Source organism: Saccostrea cucullata, unplaced genomic scaffold (assembly GCF_032062105.1).
Source record: "Saccostrea cucullata isolate Sc308-1 unplaced genomic scaffold, CSIRO_AGI_Scuc_v1 ctg305, whole genome shotgun sequence".
Lineage (NCBI taxonomy): Eukaryota > Metazoa > Mollusca > Bivalvia > Ostreida > Ostreidae > Saccostrea > Saccostrea cuccullata.
This window is the reverse complement of record NW_026938238.1, coordinates 187,453-202,290: the sequence shown is the minus strand read 5'-3', so window position 1 is coordinate 202,290 and position 14,838 is coordinate 187,453. Positions and strand designations below refer to the sequence as shown.

The 14,838-nt window shown below is 34.6% G+C and overlaps 1 protein-coding gene across 2 annotated transcripts; it reads right to left on the bottom strand.

Moving 5' to 3' along the window:
- Positions 1-2,337: 2,337 nt before the first annotated feature.
- Positions 2,338-14,507, bottom strand: LOC134249690 (major vault protein-like). Of its 2 annotated transcripts, none has more exons than XM_062732023.1 (11): positions 14,379-14,507; positions 9,512-9,659; positions 8,659-9,205; positions 8,081-8,206; positions 7,064-7,174; positions 6,658-6,783; positions 5,297-5,446; positions 4,626-4,864; positions 3,949-4,291; positions 3,383-3,838; positions 2,338-3,205 (listed from the first exon to the last, which is right to left on the bottom strand). In XM_062732023.1, exons 2-11 carry the CDS (start codon positions 9,640-9,642, stop codon positions 2,864-2,866), a joined length of 2,571 nt encoding a protein of 856 aa, XP_062588007.1. In that variant the 5' UTR covers positions 9,643-9,659; positions 14,379-14,507; the 3' UTR covers positions 2,338-2,863. The 2 variants fall into 2 exon arrangements, with proteins under 2 accessions (XP_062588007.1, XP_062588006.1); XM_062732022.1 differs by lacking the exon at positions 14,379-14,507 and adding an exon at positions 13,454-13,623.
- Between the last annotated feature and the right edge of the window lie 331 nt (positions 14,508-14,838).

Below are 14,838 nucleotides of genomic sequence, written 5' to 3'. Positions count from 1 at the left end.
ATATTTTCGAGGGGGCAGATTTTCGTAGTTTGAGGAGTATTTATTGCATGGTTCATGGGGATTTGATTTCGTGGATGAAGATCGAATTGATCGGTAGTAATACATGTGAGAAATTGCATTTCGTGGTGGACATAAATTCGTGGATTTCTTCATACCTTGAAAACCACGAAAATTATACCTCACGAAAATTAGTGATTTCACAGTATTTAATCAGGCAGAGGACGTATGGGTCTCAAGACCTGCAAGCAGGGACAGGATTAGCCGCAGAACTGTAGCGTTATGGTTTTATATACTAGTATTAGTCTTTAACCATAACGCTACAGATCCCGCAATGAAAAAAAAATGTACAATTTACATTGCATGTTTTTTTGCGCATTGTTTGGCAGGCACGTAGCATCGATTTTGAAAGTGGGGGGGGGGGCCAACCTGAGAAAATTTTTTTTAGTTACCTAAAAAAAAAGTTGACAAGCAAAAAAAAAAAAAAAAAAAAAAAAAAACGAAAAATTGCACAAACTCCAAAATCCTATTTCGTGGTGGTGGTGGTGGTGGTGGTGGGGGGGGGGGGGGTAACTTTTTGCAGGGCCAACTTCCTTTAACTTCCAAGTCCTTTCTATATTTCCCTGCTATGAATATACTGTGATAAAAAGTGGGGGGCCAACCATCTTTTCAAAGGACATATTCTATAGTAAAGGTAATGTTGGCGAAAAAAGTGGGGGGACCAGGCCCCCTCTGGCCCCCCGGTTGCTACGTGCCTGTTTGTGATAATGTCTCCGTAAACTGCATAATTTTTGCATTGCGGGATCTGTAGCATCATGGTCAAAGACTAATATATAAATACATAACGCTACAGTTCTGCAGCTAGGACATGATGCAAATTCTTGCATTTCCATGAGCTGAATTGTACCTTTTATGAAAGAAAATAATCAATATTGAAGATTAGGCTTATCAGTTTTACTGCTGCACGTCCTATAAACCCATCTGTGCAAGATGTGGTTGGGAGTCATAAACTGCTGATGTCATAGAAAATGCTGGATCTGACCTTCATTTCTGGATGAGTGAAAAGGTTATTTTTTCATGCAGGTCTCAGTTCCAAATAACTACTCAGTATATGAGCCATGCTATGTTAAGCAACTCGCATGGATGAAACATCTAAGGAGACACACAAATGGGCTTACTTTGGATGTCGAATCTAACCTATATTTTATGGATGAGTGAACAGGTTAGAGTTTTTGGAGCAGGTTCTTCTAAAGCAAGTATATCATGTCCTATGTTTGAGCAAACTTTCATAAATGATGCATCTAAGGATGCACACTAATGGGCTTGCTTTGGATGCTGGATCCGACATACATTTTCCAGATAATGGATCAGGTAAAAGTTATGGGCGCAGGTCTATCACCAATAAACTATAAGGCCTATATAAATCAAACTTGCATAGATGATGCATCAAGGGATGAACACTCTCAAACTTTTGAATTACATTAATTTTCTTGATGGGTGACTAGTTTGAAGTTTTTGGATATGTCTATTCCTATCAGATCAAAATTTAAAAAAATTTGCATTTTGGGATGTAAACTTCTAGAATGTTAGTTAATTGTGGGACTTTGCCGTAGACCTTACTTATAAACAACATTCGTTGAGGTGAGCTCTGTTATCTCTTATTATTTATGTTTCTTCACTCTTGTGAAAGTATCAACCATTAATTAGCATTAAAAGAATAACTTTAAAGTTTATTGTGCAGCATTATAATGGGAAATTTGCATCAACTGACAGAAAATTTTATAAAATTTGAAAAATTTTTTTTCTCAGAAATCAAGAGTGTCAAAAAGGATGAATTTTCAACAAAATTCAACCATTTTTCATGATAGATTAACTACATGTGGGTCAAACTTTAGGGTCAAGGTCCAAAGGTCAAAATTGTTGGCATCCAAAGGAAGGTCTTGTAACAAGGAATATACCTGAGAAATATGAAAGGCCCAGTGCTAACTGTTCAAAAGTTATGGTGAAGGTTAAAGTTTGTTTTTTTTTTTTTTTTTTTTTTTTTTTTTGTAAAAGTGGGTCAAACTCAAAGTTCAATCTTTAATTAAGGGGGGCATGAAAATGGAACTTGAAATTATTCATGGTTAAAAAATATTTTATTACCATCCCCGCCCCCACCTCCACCCCATTAAAAGTCACTATGAGGAAAGGGGTTCTTGTTGAATGTCTATCTAGTTTTTATGCCCTGTGGGGGTATACAGTTTCTAGATTTTTTCGTGTCTGTCTGCAAAAAATTCTTACTCAACACCCGATTGGCAGGTTCTGAAACTCTCAAAAAGTAAACAATAACAAAATACAACATAAATTTTAAGGGCATTTATAAATTAGTACAAATTTCAACAGAAAAAGGTGTATATCTATAAAAATGAAAGAAAATAGAATTTACAAAGACAGCATCTAACAAAAAATGCATTTTACTCTGTACACAGCTTGCGTTTAAACAGTGTGTACATGGTAAAATTCTAGTGTCTGCAAAACATTAAATGTGCAGAAATCAAATTCAAACTCTCAAAAAAAGTTACCCTATCACAAATAACAACAAAAGTATAATTGGTTTCCATATTATCACAGTTAACGGATATTATATTAATATGAAAATACTATAAATTAGGTACACAAATGAAAAAATAAAAATGATGATGTTCCAACATAGCAAAAATACACAATAGTAGGCTGCCATGATATTAAATTTCTTTGTATATATACATTAAGTTTTATGTGTCATGCATTACAGAAATGAATAACACCTACTTCTACACATAAACACAATGTTTCAACACTCAATCATTGCACTCTGAACTGCATTAAAAAATCCTCAGTCCTTTGTCTATTCATCATCAGACTCTGGTGGAGAGCGGCGCGACCTTTTGGCTGGGACCATTCCTCCCACAATACCATTAGCCGTGTTGAAGAGGTTGATAGGGCTGTTTCCGTCTGTAATCAGAGTAGATTTCAGGCCAAGAGCAGACAGCAGTTTGACCTGCATCTCTGGTCCAGCGGTGGCAATGGCCTGGAGAGTCTGGGCTCCGATAGCATCCACCTGACTCTTGAATTTGGACGTCTCAATCTCAGACACCTCTCGAGATTTGCTGAGCTCCAAATCGTTCTGCTCTGCAAGGAACTTAAGCTCTGCCTCTCTAGCTCTTGTAAGTCTCTCCAGTTCAGATTCCTGAGAACAAATAATTTTGAAATTAATTTTGGTGGCAGTATACACTAAATAAACATATAAGCCTTTTTTTCACTTTTGAAATGTGAAGGAGGTAATTAAGGTAAAATGCTTTTTAGTTACAAATATAAAGGAAAATTTTGAATCATTTAATGAATTTTGTTGATGACAGTTACTTACAGCCTCAATCTTCATGGCCTGTGCCTTGAGTTTGGCCTGTTCTACTGCTGCCTCTCCCTCGATTCTTGCTGCCTCGGCTCTACTCTGGGCCTCGGCCTTGGCCTGACCTGTGCTCTCTACTGCAGCACTATTGGCCTGGAGCTCAAGCAGTTCCTTCCTTGCCTTCTCAGCTTCAGCCTCATCTGTAATCTTCTGGCGCTCCAGACGACCTTTGGCCTCCTGTTCCAGACGCTCAGCTTCGTGGCGAGCTGCGGCTTCCTGTGAGTTGGTGGTGATCTCGATAGCCAACTGAACAGACTTCATCAGAGCATCCCTGGTCCTCTGGTCAACAGGCTCAACAGACTGAATGTCAATGCTTGTAACACAAAGATTGTTTTGGGGGAATTTGAACTGATCTCGAACCTTATCCTTGTCATCAATCCCAAACACAGATGACCTGATGATTCTAGCAGAATTCTATAACACAGAGATACAGCTCATTAAATATTTCAAATTAGCAAAGTATAAATTTCTCCAAAAATTTACACAAACTGCTGAGAAACCTTGATAAACTTTGGAGAACATACCTTGTGGAAATCATCAAACTGAACTTGAGCAACAGCTCCTCTGACCCTGGAAGCAATGGCCTTACAAGCATCTCCCACAAAGTCAGGGACACTGAAAATCTTGGCAGCATCTATCACATCTTTCTTGTCCTTGACCTCGAAGTGCCAGTTGTAGGACAGCTGTAGGGAGAGCCTGGCATGGTCAGCCGTCTCCACGGTGATGATGTCTGTACAGAAGTCGGGTCCCAGCAGAAGACACAGGGATTTGATGACATTTGGTTTCTTGGGTTTCCCTCCAGACAGGGAGAGCTGAGTGAACTGTTCATCTGGACCAAGCATCACCAACTCAGGTCCGAAGATCACTCTATACAGAAAACAAGGAGGCAATTGTAAAATGTTCTCCAAGACTTGGTAAACCGGTAAGTATTTTACAATTCTAAATAAACTGTTTTCATGAGTAAAAGTATTTTACAATTTTAAATAAACTTTTTTCATGAAATTTTGAATGGTGTGTCCTTAAAATATTTTTTAAGTCAGGTTCGAAAATCCTTTTTCATGGATGTACCCAGTATAATGATAATGAAGAATGATATTTTAACAGTGTATTAAAGAGAACCTATCAAGAGAATTTCTGAATTCTAGTTGCTCAAAATAACGGTCCTTTTACTCTAAGAACAGAAGACAGAACATTTTGTTACCTGGCTTTCTTCTCTTTGTAGTCGTAGATCTGTACTGCTGCATTATGGGGGACTCTGAAGGTTACCACCCTTGTCTTGTCTCGTTTCTCCCCCTTCTCACCTCCCTTAGTGCGGTCACCGCGGTCAGCCAGGGGGTCTTTTCCTGCCATTAGTAGAGTCTCCACAGCAGGAGGAAGTTCCTTTTCCCAGAGTTCTTCATCATGACTCAGCATGTAAGTTTCTCCTTTTACGTCTCTCACCTGTCACACACCCAATATAAATATTGAAATATCAAATATCTACTTGAAGCATTGAACAAGCATTTAAGGACATGTAAATAAATTTCAAAAATTTAGATATGAACTGTTCCAATCCAGTTTATACTGTGTAAAATGGGTAACTATTAAATTCATTCCATATAATTTAATTTTCATTCATTTCGTGCAAGAAAAAAAGATGATTGTTCTTAATAAATGACTTCAATTTGTACAAAATTTGAATGCAATGTCAGGCAGATTGATACGTTTTTGACACAAGTAATTATGACAAAGCTGGCACCCATTTTATACAATATAAAGTAATTTTTTTATCCAATCAAATACAGCATTACAACCAGAATTAAATTATAATCCAATATAATGAAACTTAAGAATAAAACCCTAACCCAAAGACAACACACAATTATAGCTGACCTTTCCGGACTTGATGTCTCTGACATAGATACCCTCGTTCTCGTCCAGGGGAATGGCCGTCCTCTTCATCAGGACCTCCACTTCTACCGGGGGGACGTACTCCTTAGGTCCGCGGATCATCCACCTGTCTCCGGGGCGAAGCTCCTCATTCTGTCAATACACCACAGACACAATATTATTAACGTCAGTTTTAATGGTCCAAATAAAATTCACCTTTTGGGTTACTAAGACATTTAAGGTTTAACTTTAAAATTTTCAAGATGGTTAATTCTTGATTCAGAAGATTATAATATTTTGTACGAGAGAATAGTTAAAGAAATACACGCTATATAAATGCCAAATTTGTTGCATGAAACAAAATGATTAAATAACTTGAGAAACATGAAATATGATAAAAAAAATTCATACTTTCCACAAAGTTTGACAAAATAAGTCGTAGTAATTACAAAATAAGTACGCTATATCTATAAATAAGAATTCAGTCTTTTCATATATATCGTTGAAGGAAGTGTGTAAAGAGTATGTAAATATGCATATCCGCAGGAAATCATAGACGAGGGGGTACGTTGCACTTGGACTAAAATATTAATACATGTATTTACATCTGCTGTGTATTTATGGTAGTAAGCCAATTGTGAACTTGATTTGAATACCATTTTTGTGTATACTCAAGCGCGGAAGTATACATGGAGAAACGTGCGCTAATGTGACGTCACAATGATCTACAGAAACGTTAGTAAAAATGTAACAATATAGGGCAGCAAAAAATTCAAACGTTGAGTATATTTTTGGTGATTTTAGCAAACTTCATGAAATATGCCTAGGTGACAAGTCTGTGTGATTTACACATCAATAACTGAATTTCACACAAAACTTAAAAACATTCCTTAAATATCTGTCATTACAGAGTAAATGGATAACACTGGTTACATTAAAAGATAAGTACATGTATCTTTAAGAGCAAAACGTTTGCCATCTATGTCAAAAGTTATTGTATCCCAAATGACCTACCTCCTTTTCATGACGCAATCTTTGTATATGGATCTAAAAGTAGCGACGCTGTCATGTGATGCATTTATTTAAACCGATGTATTACATTAATTGCAGGATAATAAATAAATATAACTTGCCAGCTTTATGAGACCTTCATTTTTCAATTGTGTAATTTACAGGATATTCATAACTTTGATAAATCAAAATGTATAAATTTCAAACCGTAATTTAAGTGACGAAAGTTAAATAGCGTGTATTACTTTAATATCTATGCTGCTATCCCAAAATGAAGTTACTGAAAGGGAAAAAGGAATTCATTTTACCTAAGAACATAATTTAATTGTTTCTTTATTAATAGTAATGCGTACTGTTTCTGCGTCTTTGAAGGACTCTGTGGCGCGAAGAATGAGCCCCTCGTCTTCACCGAGGACGTACACATTCTGGATTCCCTTCATCAGTCTCTCACCTGGCAGCAAGAAAAAGGAACGCTCACCCTGTAAAACAAAGCATAAATATTTGATGAAGAAAAAGAAATCTGTTAACAAGGCAACCAGGTGGGACTACTTCACACTAAGCAAAAGAGTTTTACATTTTACACGAGGCCATGATTTATATTAAACTTTCTTATCTTTATAATAAATAGCTACTGGAAAATCCATAATAACATACAATTTTTTCAGTAACAATTATATACTGAAAGATTTTGGCTTCCCGTTTACTCCATTACTCATGATTAAGTTACTTGAACCTGTACATGGGTTCATGACCTCTCACCTTGACCAGCTTCTTCCTTCCCAGCTGTGGGTGACCTGACTCATCACAGGGGTCAAGGATAACACAGTACTGTCGGGAGGTCAGAGTTGTAATGTTTACAACTCCAACAACCTAGAAAAACAAATAAAAGTTATAGTCCAGTAAATATGGTAAATTAGTTTCCCACCTTTAAATATTACATATTTTTTCTTTTCTTTGCATGAGGAAATCTTAAATCTTCAGGGTATCCATTTCTTATGATTTTATTGAAAATAAAAGATGTGATTCCTGCTTGTAATTTAGTCAGATTTACTTTACTTTGAAAGAATTCTGTTAAAGTGCTTCTGTATTTTTCACAAATTAGATAATGTGTACATAATTAAGTTGACCTTCATATTGTCACAGCACAACCTAATGCGCAAATTTTATATGTAATGTACACCTTTTGTAATTTGTTATACAATGCCCTACAAAAATGATAATCCCTGCATGCTTGAACAATTCTCATTATGCAACTTATGTGCTTTGTAATACAATTTGCTACAGGAGTATGTGGTTTCAATGTGCATATGAATTTTAAACTGGATATTTCATTTCATGTTTTCATAGAATTTTCATTTAATGAAGCATGTATACTAAATAGCTTCAAGAAATTTTGACGAAATGTAGAGTTGTTTCCCCTGTAATTCTTGATAAATACTGTAGATTTTTTTTATAATACTATTGAATTCTTCCTGAAATGGCACCTTATTTTTGTTAGATAGTTTAAATCCTTTACAATTATTTACAAGCAAGTAAAAAAAAGCACCAAATTCAGTTGTTTTTTAATGTACGTATTTTAAAATTGCTGTAAACATCAAGATCTGATATAAATTCTAAATTTGGCCAGAACAATTAAGTTTCAAGGCTGTAACAGACACCTGTGTTATTGACATGTCTGGTATTTTTAACTCAATACTTCCTGGTTCAGTACTTGGGATCCAAGCTAATTTTGGCAGATATAAAAGTTGGTCGGACTTCCTTATGGGATTTACGTACCTCTTCGTAGACGCCAGGAATATGCGTCTCTGATTCTTTCATTGTGATCAGCCATTCCTCTCCATTCTTCCTCACCACTCCAAACTCATCTTTAAATGTCCTCAAGGACCTCATGTGCAGAGCTTTCTGGAAATTCAAACAAAATAAAATTGTTTAAAAATAATTGTCCAAAAACTGATTTTCAACCTAAAAGTTTGATGTCTGTTAATCTTTACAAATTATCATTAAAACCCTCTGATATAATATTATGAACTTTAATTACAGTTTACAATTTTTATTTATAACGGTATAGCTCTCTGTATTCAAAGACTTAAAGGCTCATAGAAGGGATGGCATAGGTTGGACTATGTGTGATGTACTTTTTTCATTATATTAGTGTTTTTGTACTTTTTTCATTATATCACCTAGTGTTTTGTCAATGTGCTATTTTCAAATTTCTTCCTGGATTCAGCAAATTTTGCTCTAAAATCCCCTCTTGTAATTTACCAGATGATTAGATAACAAAAAAAAATTTACTCTTTTATTCTATATCTTTTGTTTCTTTTTTTTTTTGTAATTTGTAAATGACTTGTACATACCTTCTCTGTGAGTACGTAAGCGTTGACGATGTCTACCACTTCCTCGTATGCTCCTGGGAGGTACGCTCCTGTCTTTTTATGGATCCACTCCTCCCCCGTCACCCTGGCCTTGCCTTCCCTGTCAATCGTCTCCTTCCTGGCTCGGAGGCGGATGGCCTGATTTGGACGGATGACTGTTGCCCTGATGGTCTCCTCAATGACCACCTCCTTCTGAGGGATGTAGGTCCCTGGTCCCTCAAAGAGCCACTCATCCCCAGCCACTCGCTTTTCTCCAGAGGCATCCTCAAAGTCGAGGACAGCCCGCAGTCTCAGGGCTGAGTTGGCAGGAATGACCTTCAATGGGGTCACGACCTGTTTCAGGACCTCCCCTGGGTAAAGTGGGAAGGGTTCTTGGGAGAGACGAATTTCAAGGTCAGCGTGACTGAGTTTAGACTGACCACTCTCATCATAGATGACCTTTCCTTCTTTGTCCTTGACCACTGGGTTTTCGATGATGCAGTAGTGCCTAGGTGGCACTGTGATCATCTTTTCTGGGCCATACACGACCCTGTAGAGAATTGATAAAAATTATAATACACAACCCTAAGCAGAATTACAAATAAATGCATCTCATAAAATTGTCTAATTATCCTAGTTTATGATGATTAGCATTGTGCTGAGCTCATTTAAACCTCCAGATCAAAACCGAGCTTTCTTATGAATCAAATGATCACTAAATACATTTCAAAGAAATTCGAGTCTGCTCTGCAAATCCCAATTTCTTGCTACATGAGTATCTTCCCACTTTTTCTATAAGAGAAATTTAAGACAGGGTAAAGCCTGACAGCCCTTTGATTAATAATTCCAGTGATACCTCTCATTGTCCTGTCTGATGAAGGTCTGGGGCCCGATCTCCAGCCGTGTGACATTGAGATTCTGGTCCAAGACATGGAGGAAGTAGTACGGGGGGATGCGGTAGATACTGTCACTGGGGTTCTTAGCCATTGTGTCTTATCTTCTCTCTGAAAGCAAAATAAAAGAGTCTGTTAATAAAACTAACAATAAAGCCTATATCAGATTATCAGAGCTTCTTGGTGATATCAACTAAAGTTATGAAGTTGAAACTTTTAAACTTTTACTGGCTGGGTGTTTATGCTTGAGAAACTGCTGTGAAATTCAAATTAACACGTCTATCACATCAACTGCGATCAAATTTCCTGCTTCAATCTATGGTCTCCTATTTGTGACTATATTTAGTACAAATTCTGATCATCCCATTTTTCTACCAACACCGATATAATAAAATGAACAATAATTATACAATAAATTACAAAATTTCTGTCATGTTACTAATTAAGATAAATTCTATTTTTACATTAAAAAATGAATGCACCGTACTCATACATGTTAACTCTCCCGATTTAGGCGGGAGTCTACTGCTTTTTCACTCCATCTCCCGCCTACCGATTTAATTCAGAAATCTACCGCTTTTCTACAAATTTTTGGTTCGCTTGGGTATCCATTTTTGAAGCCACTCTCATAAAATCTCGCTAAATATCGCGTGATTTGACTCGGAATCATACAAACGCTTTTTTTGTACATAGATTTCAGGGTGCGTCGATTTACCCAAAAGGACCCAAAAGGACCCAAAAGGAACCCAAAAGGAACCCAAAAGGAAATCAATAGGACTCAAATAAATATATTAATATACATTGAAAATTAATAATTTGAATTAAATTATGAATATTATATTATAAGTTTACCTAAAAGTTTGCCAAACATACATTTATATTGTTGCAACTTTCTCAAAGAAATAACATACGACTTTTATTACACATCAAACACTAAATCGGGCCAGATACGCTTTGATTTCTTTTAGCTGAAATTAACAAAGTACAATGTAATTATTCTCTTTCTCCTTTGTTTTATCATATCTTACTATATGATATTTAATAAATAAAGAAATAAAGTTTTATTTAATGACATGTTCTAGGCATGTGGTATCGGGGATGGGTGTGGGGGGTGGGGGGTACCTCCCAACCCCACCCCAAACACAAACTTACCCTAAAAAAGTAGTTTTAGTTTTAATAAAATATGAAAGTATTTATTATATATCCATTTATTCTCTTTATTTCAAGTCCTTTTGGGTCGTTCTTTATTTCCTTTTGGGTCCTTTTGGGTTCCTTTTGGGTCCTTTTAGGTTCCTTTTGGGTCCTTTTGGGTTCTTTTGGGTCCTTTTGGGTCCTTTTGGGTAAATCGACGCACCGTAGATTTCAAGCACGGATTTGACAACGACAACAACACAAGACTACCAGTGATTAATATGATTTCTTTCGTTTGAGGAACGAATTAGACGGAAATCAATTTCTACTTGGTGTGATAATGAATTACTTTTTCGGAATTACAAGGTTTTCATTCGAATACCTGGTGAATATCACGTGGTTCTTTAGAACCGGTCTCGTTACCAAGGCAATATAAGAGGTGAATAGTGGTTTAAATACCAGTTTAGGATGACACGTAGAGCACGATAAAGTTTAAATTTTATCATGATTTATTCAATCCAACATACACATGTATACAAATTGATTTTCATATTTTACATATGTTATGTACACTGTACAAATAAAGCTACTGAGTGTCGTTGCTATATCCAAATGGTGTGTTTGTAGTTTATTGTATTTTCATTTTAAAGTAATGGATGGATTTAGAGTAGAACATTGGTTACGATAAATTAATCAACATCCCTGCCATGAAAAAGGAGATACAGCTTTTAAGAATTAGATGAAAACATTTGACATTGTCTTTAAAAGCACAGAAGCTCACAACTTTATCAATAAAGTCAATAGAAATCACTCGATTGACCAAGCCATGTGGCACATCTCTACTTTCGTTTTCGATCATCGCGGGAAATCTGATTTATAAGTTATAAAACGAAAGATAGGAACTTGTTTTAGATGCAGATTAAACCATGTCATCATTTGTTTTGTTTAAAAACTGAATGAACATTCAGAATTATTGCTTCTAGGCAAAGATCACTCTTCAAAAGGCTAAGTAAAGCAGCCAATCCAAGCAAAATGATGAGCATGAAAAATATTTGAATTTGTACAATTTATGTCAAACTTAAGGTGTTTCTGTCTTCTTCTTTGCTGTTGATATTTAAGATTAATTAGTGTAGGTACCTGATTTCATTTAAGGCTTATAATATACATGTATATTACATGAAAGATATCGATAATCCAAGCGTTAAACAACACGCGCGCAATGCTACCGCTTTTGAGGTCTGAATCTCCCTATTTTTCATCACAATAGGTTAACATGTATGCGTACTATAAAAAGAAACATGAGAAAATCAGAGTTATATGTTAATAGGGTTTAGAATTATGTAATTTGATCAATAATTATAGCTCAAATTACATAATTCTAAACCCTGCACAGAGAGAACTTACTAGGTGTAGATAACTCATTAATAAATATTTTCAGTCTATTTCTTCATTTTAAAAAGCACACTAAATCCTTAAAGACAGAGATCACAAAACTGGCAAACTCCCAAATAATATATGACCTGCAGGTATGTTATGTCGGTCAAATTGTTATAGGTAAATATATGTGTAGGTTCTGCCAACCTATTTAGTTATACCTTTAATAACAACAAAAATACCCTTAAATCGTTCAGTCAGTTCAGTCACTCTGATAAATCAATGTACCAACTTTTAAATTCATGTACTTCTGATTAAAAGTACTGCTTTTACAAAATTGAACGAACCATCAATTAGTTACAATATCCTTGTCGACATAAATGCAGCTAGAATTGTTGATTTCAGAAATTATTCCAGACTTGTTGTACTAAGGTCTTAAATACAAACACCAAAGATATTTAAACTTAATCAGGTTATGACTTGTCATTCGTGCAAGTCTGGGTTACGTCAACAAGCAATTTTTGGGGTTCTCTCTTTTTTAAAAAATATAATTTCAGAATATTTTCTAGTTAACTCTATATTTACAGATTTTTTTCTATTGATTAAAGGATATTACCACTCCGAACATTTGTTCAAGGGCACAAGTAAATCATAAACTCACTCTAAATTTTAAAGATTTGTTGAATGGAGTTTATATTAAATATTTACTGAAGTATACTAGATGGGTCACGTTTGCAGGTAATGACACATGTAAATACTTATACTTAATGGAACTGCAAATACTAACTGAATTAAAAATTGCAAAAAAACTTCTTTTTGAGAAATAGAAAACTAGCTTGCATTTTTAAACAAAATATATTATAGTGTTGTTTGTAGCTCTTTTTTTAATAATCTGTGATTATAAGTCTATAACTGCATGCCTAATATCATGAATATAGGTGTTAGACATTATGTTAATTGATTTAATTAATACATTATCTAAATTGGGTTTGTCTCTGCATGATCACCAATTTATCACTGATATACTTCGACATATTATATCAAAATACAGTTTGGATGACTGGAATAAACTATATATCAGCCAGATAATAATTTTAAATTATTTAAATTGAGGCAATATTGCAGTGTTTTCCATAAAAAATGGCTACCGGCCAAATTGACTGCTTCAATTGAAAAAAAGCCACTTGGAAATCCAAAATTTTTGCAAGGTTGACAGAGATTCTGTTCACAAACATCAACTCTTAGCTTGCAACATTTGATATTAAACCCTTTACTTTGAAATAAAGGGAAAACACTGCAATTGGCAATCATGATTTAATTGCCATGCAAGTTATATATTATATAGCTTCCCTTTTTAAATAAAAGATAAATTGATCAGAAAGTAAATTAAGATATTATACCTGAATAAAACTCCAGAAGTGAAATGCAGGTAAAATTCAACAGTAAGCTTCAACTTGTGAAACGTTGTGAAATACTACCTAGTCTGTCATGGCTATTTTTAGAAATGGATTTTCCTCTACTATGTCTATCCCCTCAATTTACGCACTTTTGTGGCCATTTACTAATGGTTTACCTTGAGAGTATCGACTGTTTATATAGTTTATAAATTGCTGACATAAACATGTAACATTTGTTTGAGCCTATATTTAAACATTAGCAAAGGTTTTTGTAAGCTGATACCATGCAATGTGGTACTTTTTGCTGTACATTTCATCATAAGAAGAAATAAGAAAGTAATTTGCTTAGTATAAAAGTTGAACAGTAAAAATGTCTTTAATTTCTGTATTTGTCTTTTTCATACATTTATTATATACTTTTCTGATTTTTATACAATGTATATTTATTCATAAAGGTACTTTTTTAGTCAGGTTGATATTTTATGTCTATCATATTCATACATCAGGTTAGTGTATAAAACATTCCAAAATACAAAGTTATACATACTATACCATTATAATATGCAATGGTTACCACTAAAACATGATGAAATTAATAATTAAAATACACTTTGAACATCTCATACCCTTGCAGTAAATGAACTAACACATGTACTGATGTACATGTATTTATCATCAGCTAAAAATGCACAGATATACAATTAAGTATATCATATTTATTTTATTTTCAACATTTTAGAACACAGATCAATGTGAACATGATGAAATTCAGTTCTAGTTGCACATGCCATGCAACATGGTTATGGAAAAAATTTTAATAAAAAAAAATGCATTTCACGATATTGTCATCATGAAATTAGCATCAAACATCTACAAGTAACATTGACTGATTTATTATAAATCATAATGAAATTTAAAATGTGCTTACCTCTACAGAAAATCGAGTTATTTCCCAATCACCAGGAAACGGGAATTCAGTGGGCGTGACCTCGGGTATAATATTGGTGACGCTATGACCCGTAGAGAACCTCAGCATACATAAACAGACACATATGATAAGAATTCGGTGTTGAGGGTATTTATCTGACCCTGCCTTATCAATTGTATGAATGTACAGAAAAAAAGAGGGTATAAACATTACCTCTGTATAAAAATTAGTGATATAATTTTGTTTTAATAAAATCACTTCCTTAACCAAATTTGGGTTCTTGACAGGGACAAATTCCTTTGAACATCTTTTCCTCATTATATAAGAACTGATTGTAATTTTCCTTTTAAATGCATTATATTTTTTCAATGAATTTATTAATCAAAACAGAAAGACATTTTCATAATCTCTGACTCGGGCGTTAATAATTTTTTAAGAATAATCACAAATATACACAAGT

Excerpts from the sequence above, each read along its gene's own strand:
- LOC134249690 (XM_062732023.1), bottom strand. The coding sequence starts at position 9,642 with ATGGCTAAGAACCCCAGTGACAGTATCTACCGCATCCCCCCGTACTAC. Across the intron at positions 8,207-8,658 it reads CTTACGTACTCACAGAGAAG|AAAGCTCTGCACATGAGGTC; the intron begins GTATGTACAAGT and ends TTGAATTTCCAG. Across the intron at positions 5,447-6,657 it reads CCTTCAAAGACGCAGAAACA|AATGAGGAGCTTCGCCCCGG; the intron begins GTACGCATTACT and ends GTGTATTGACAG.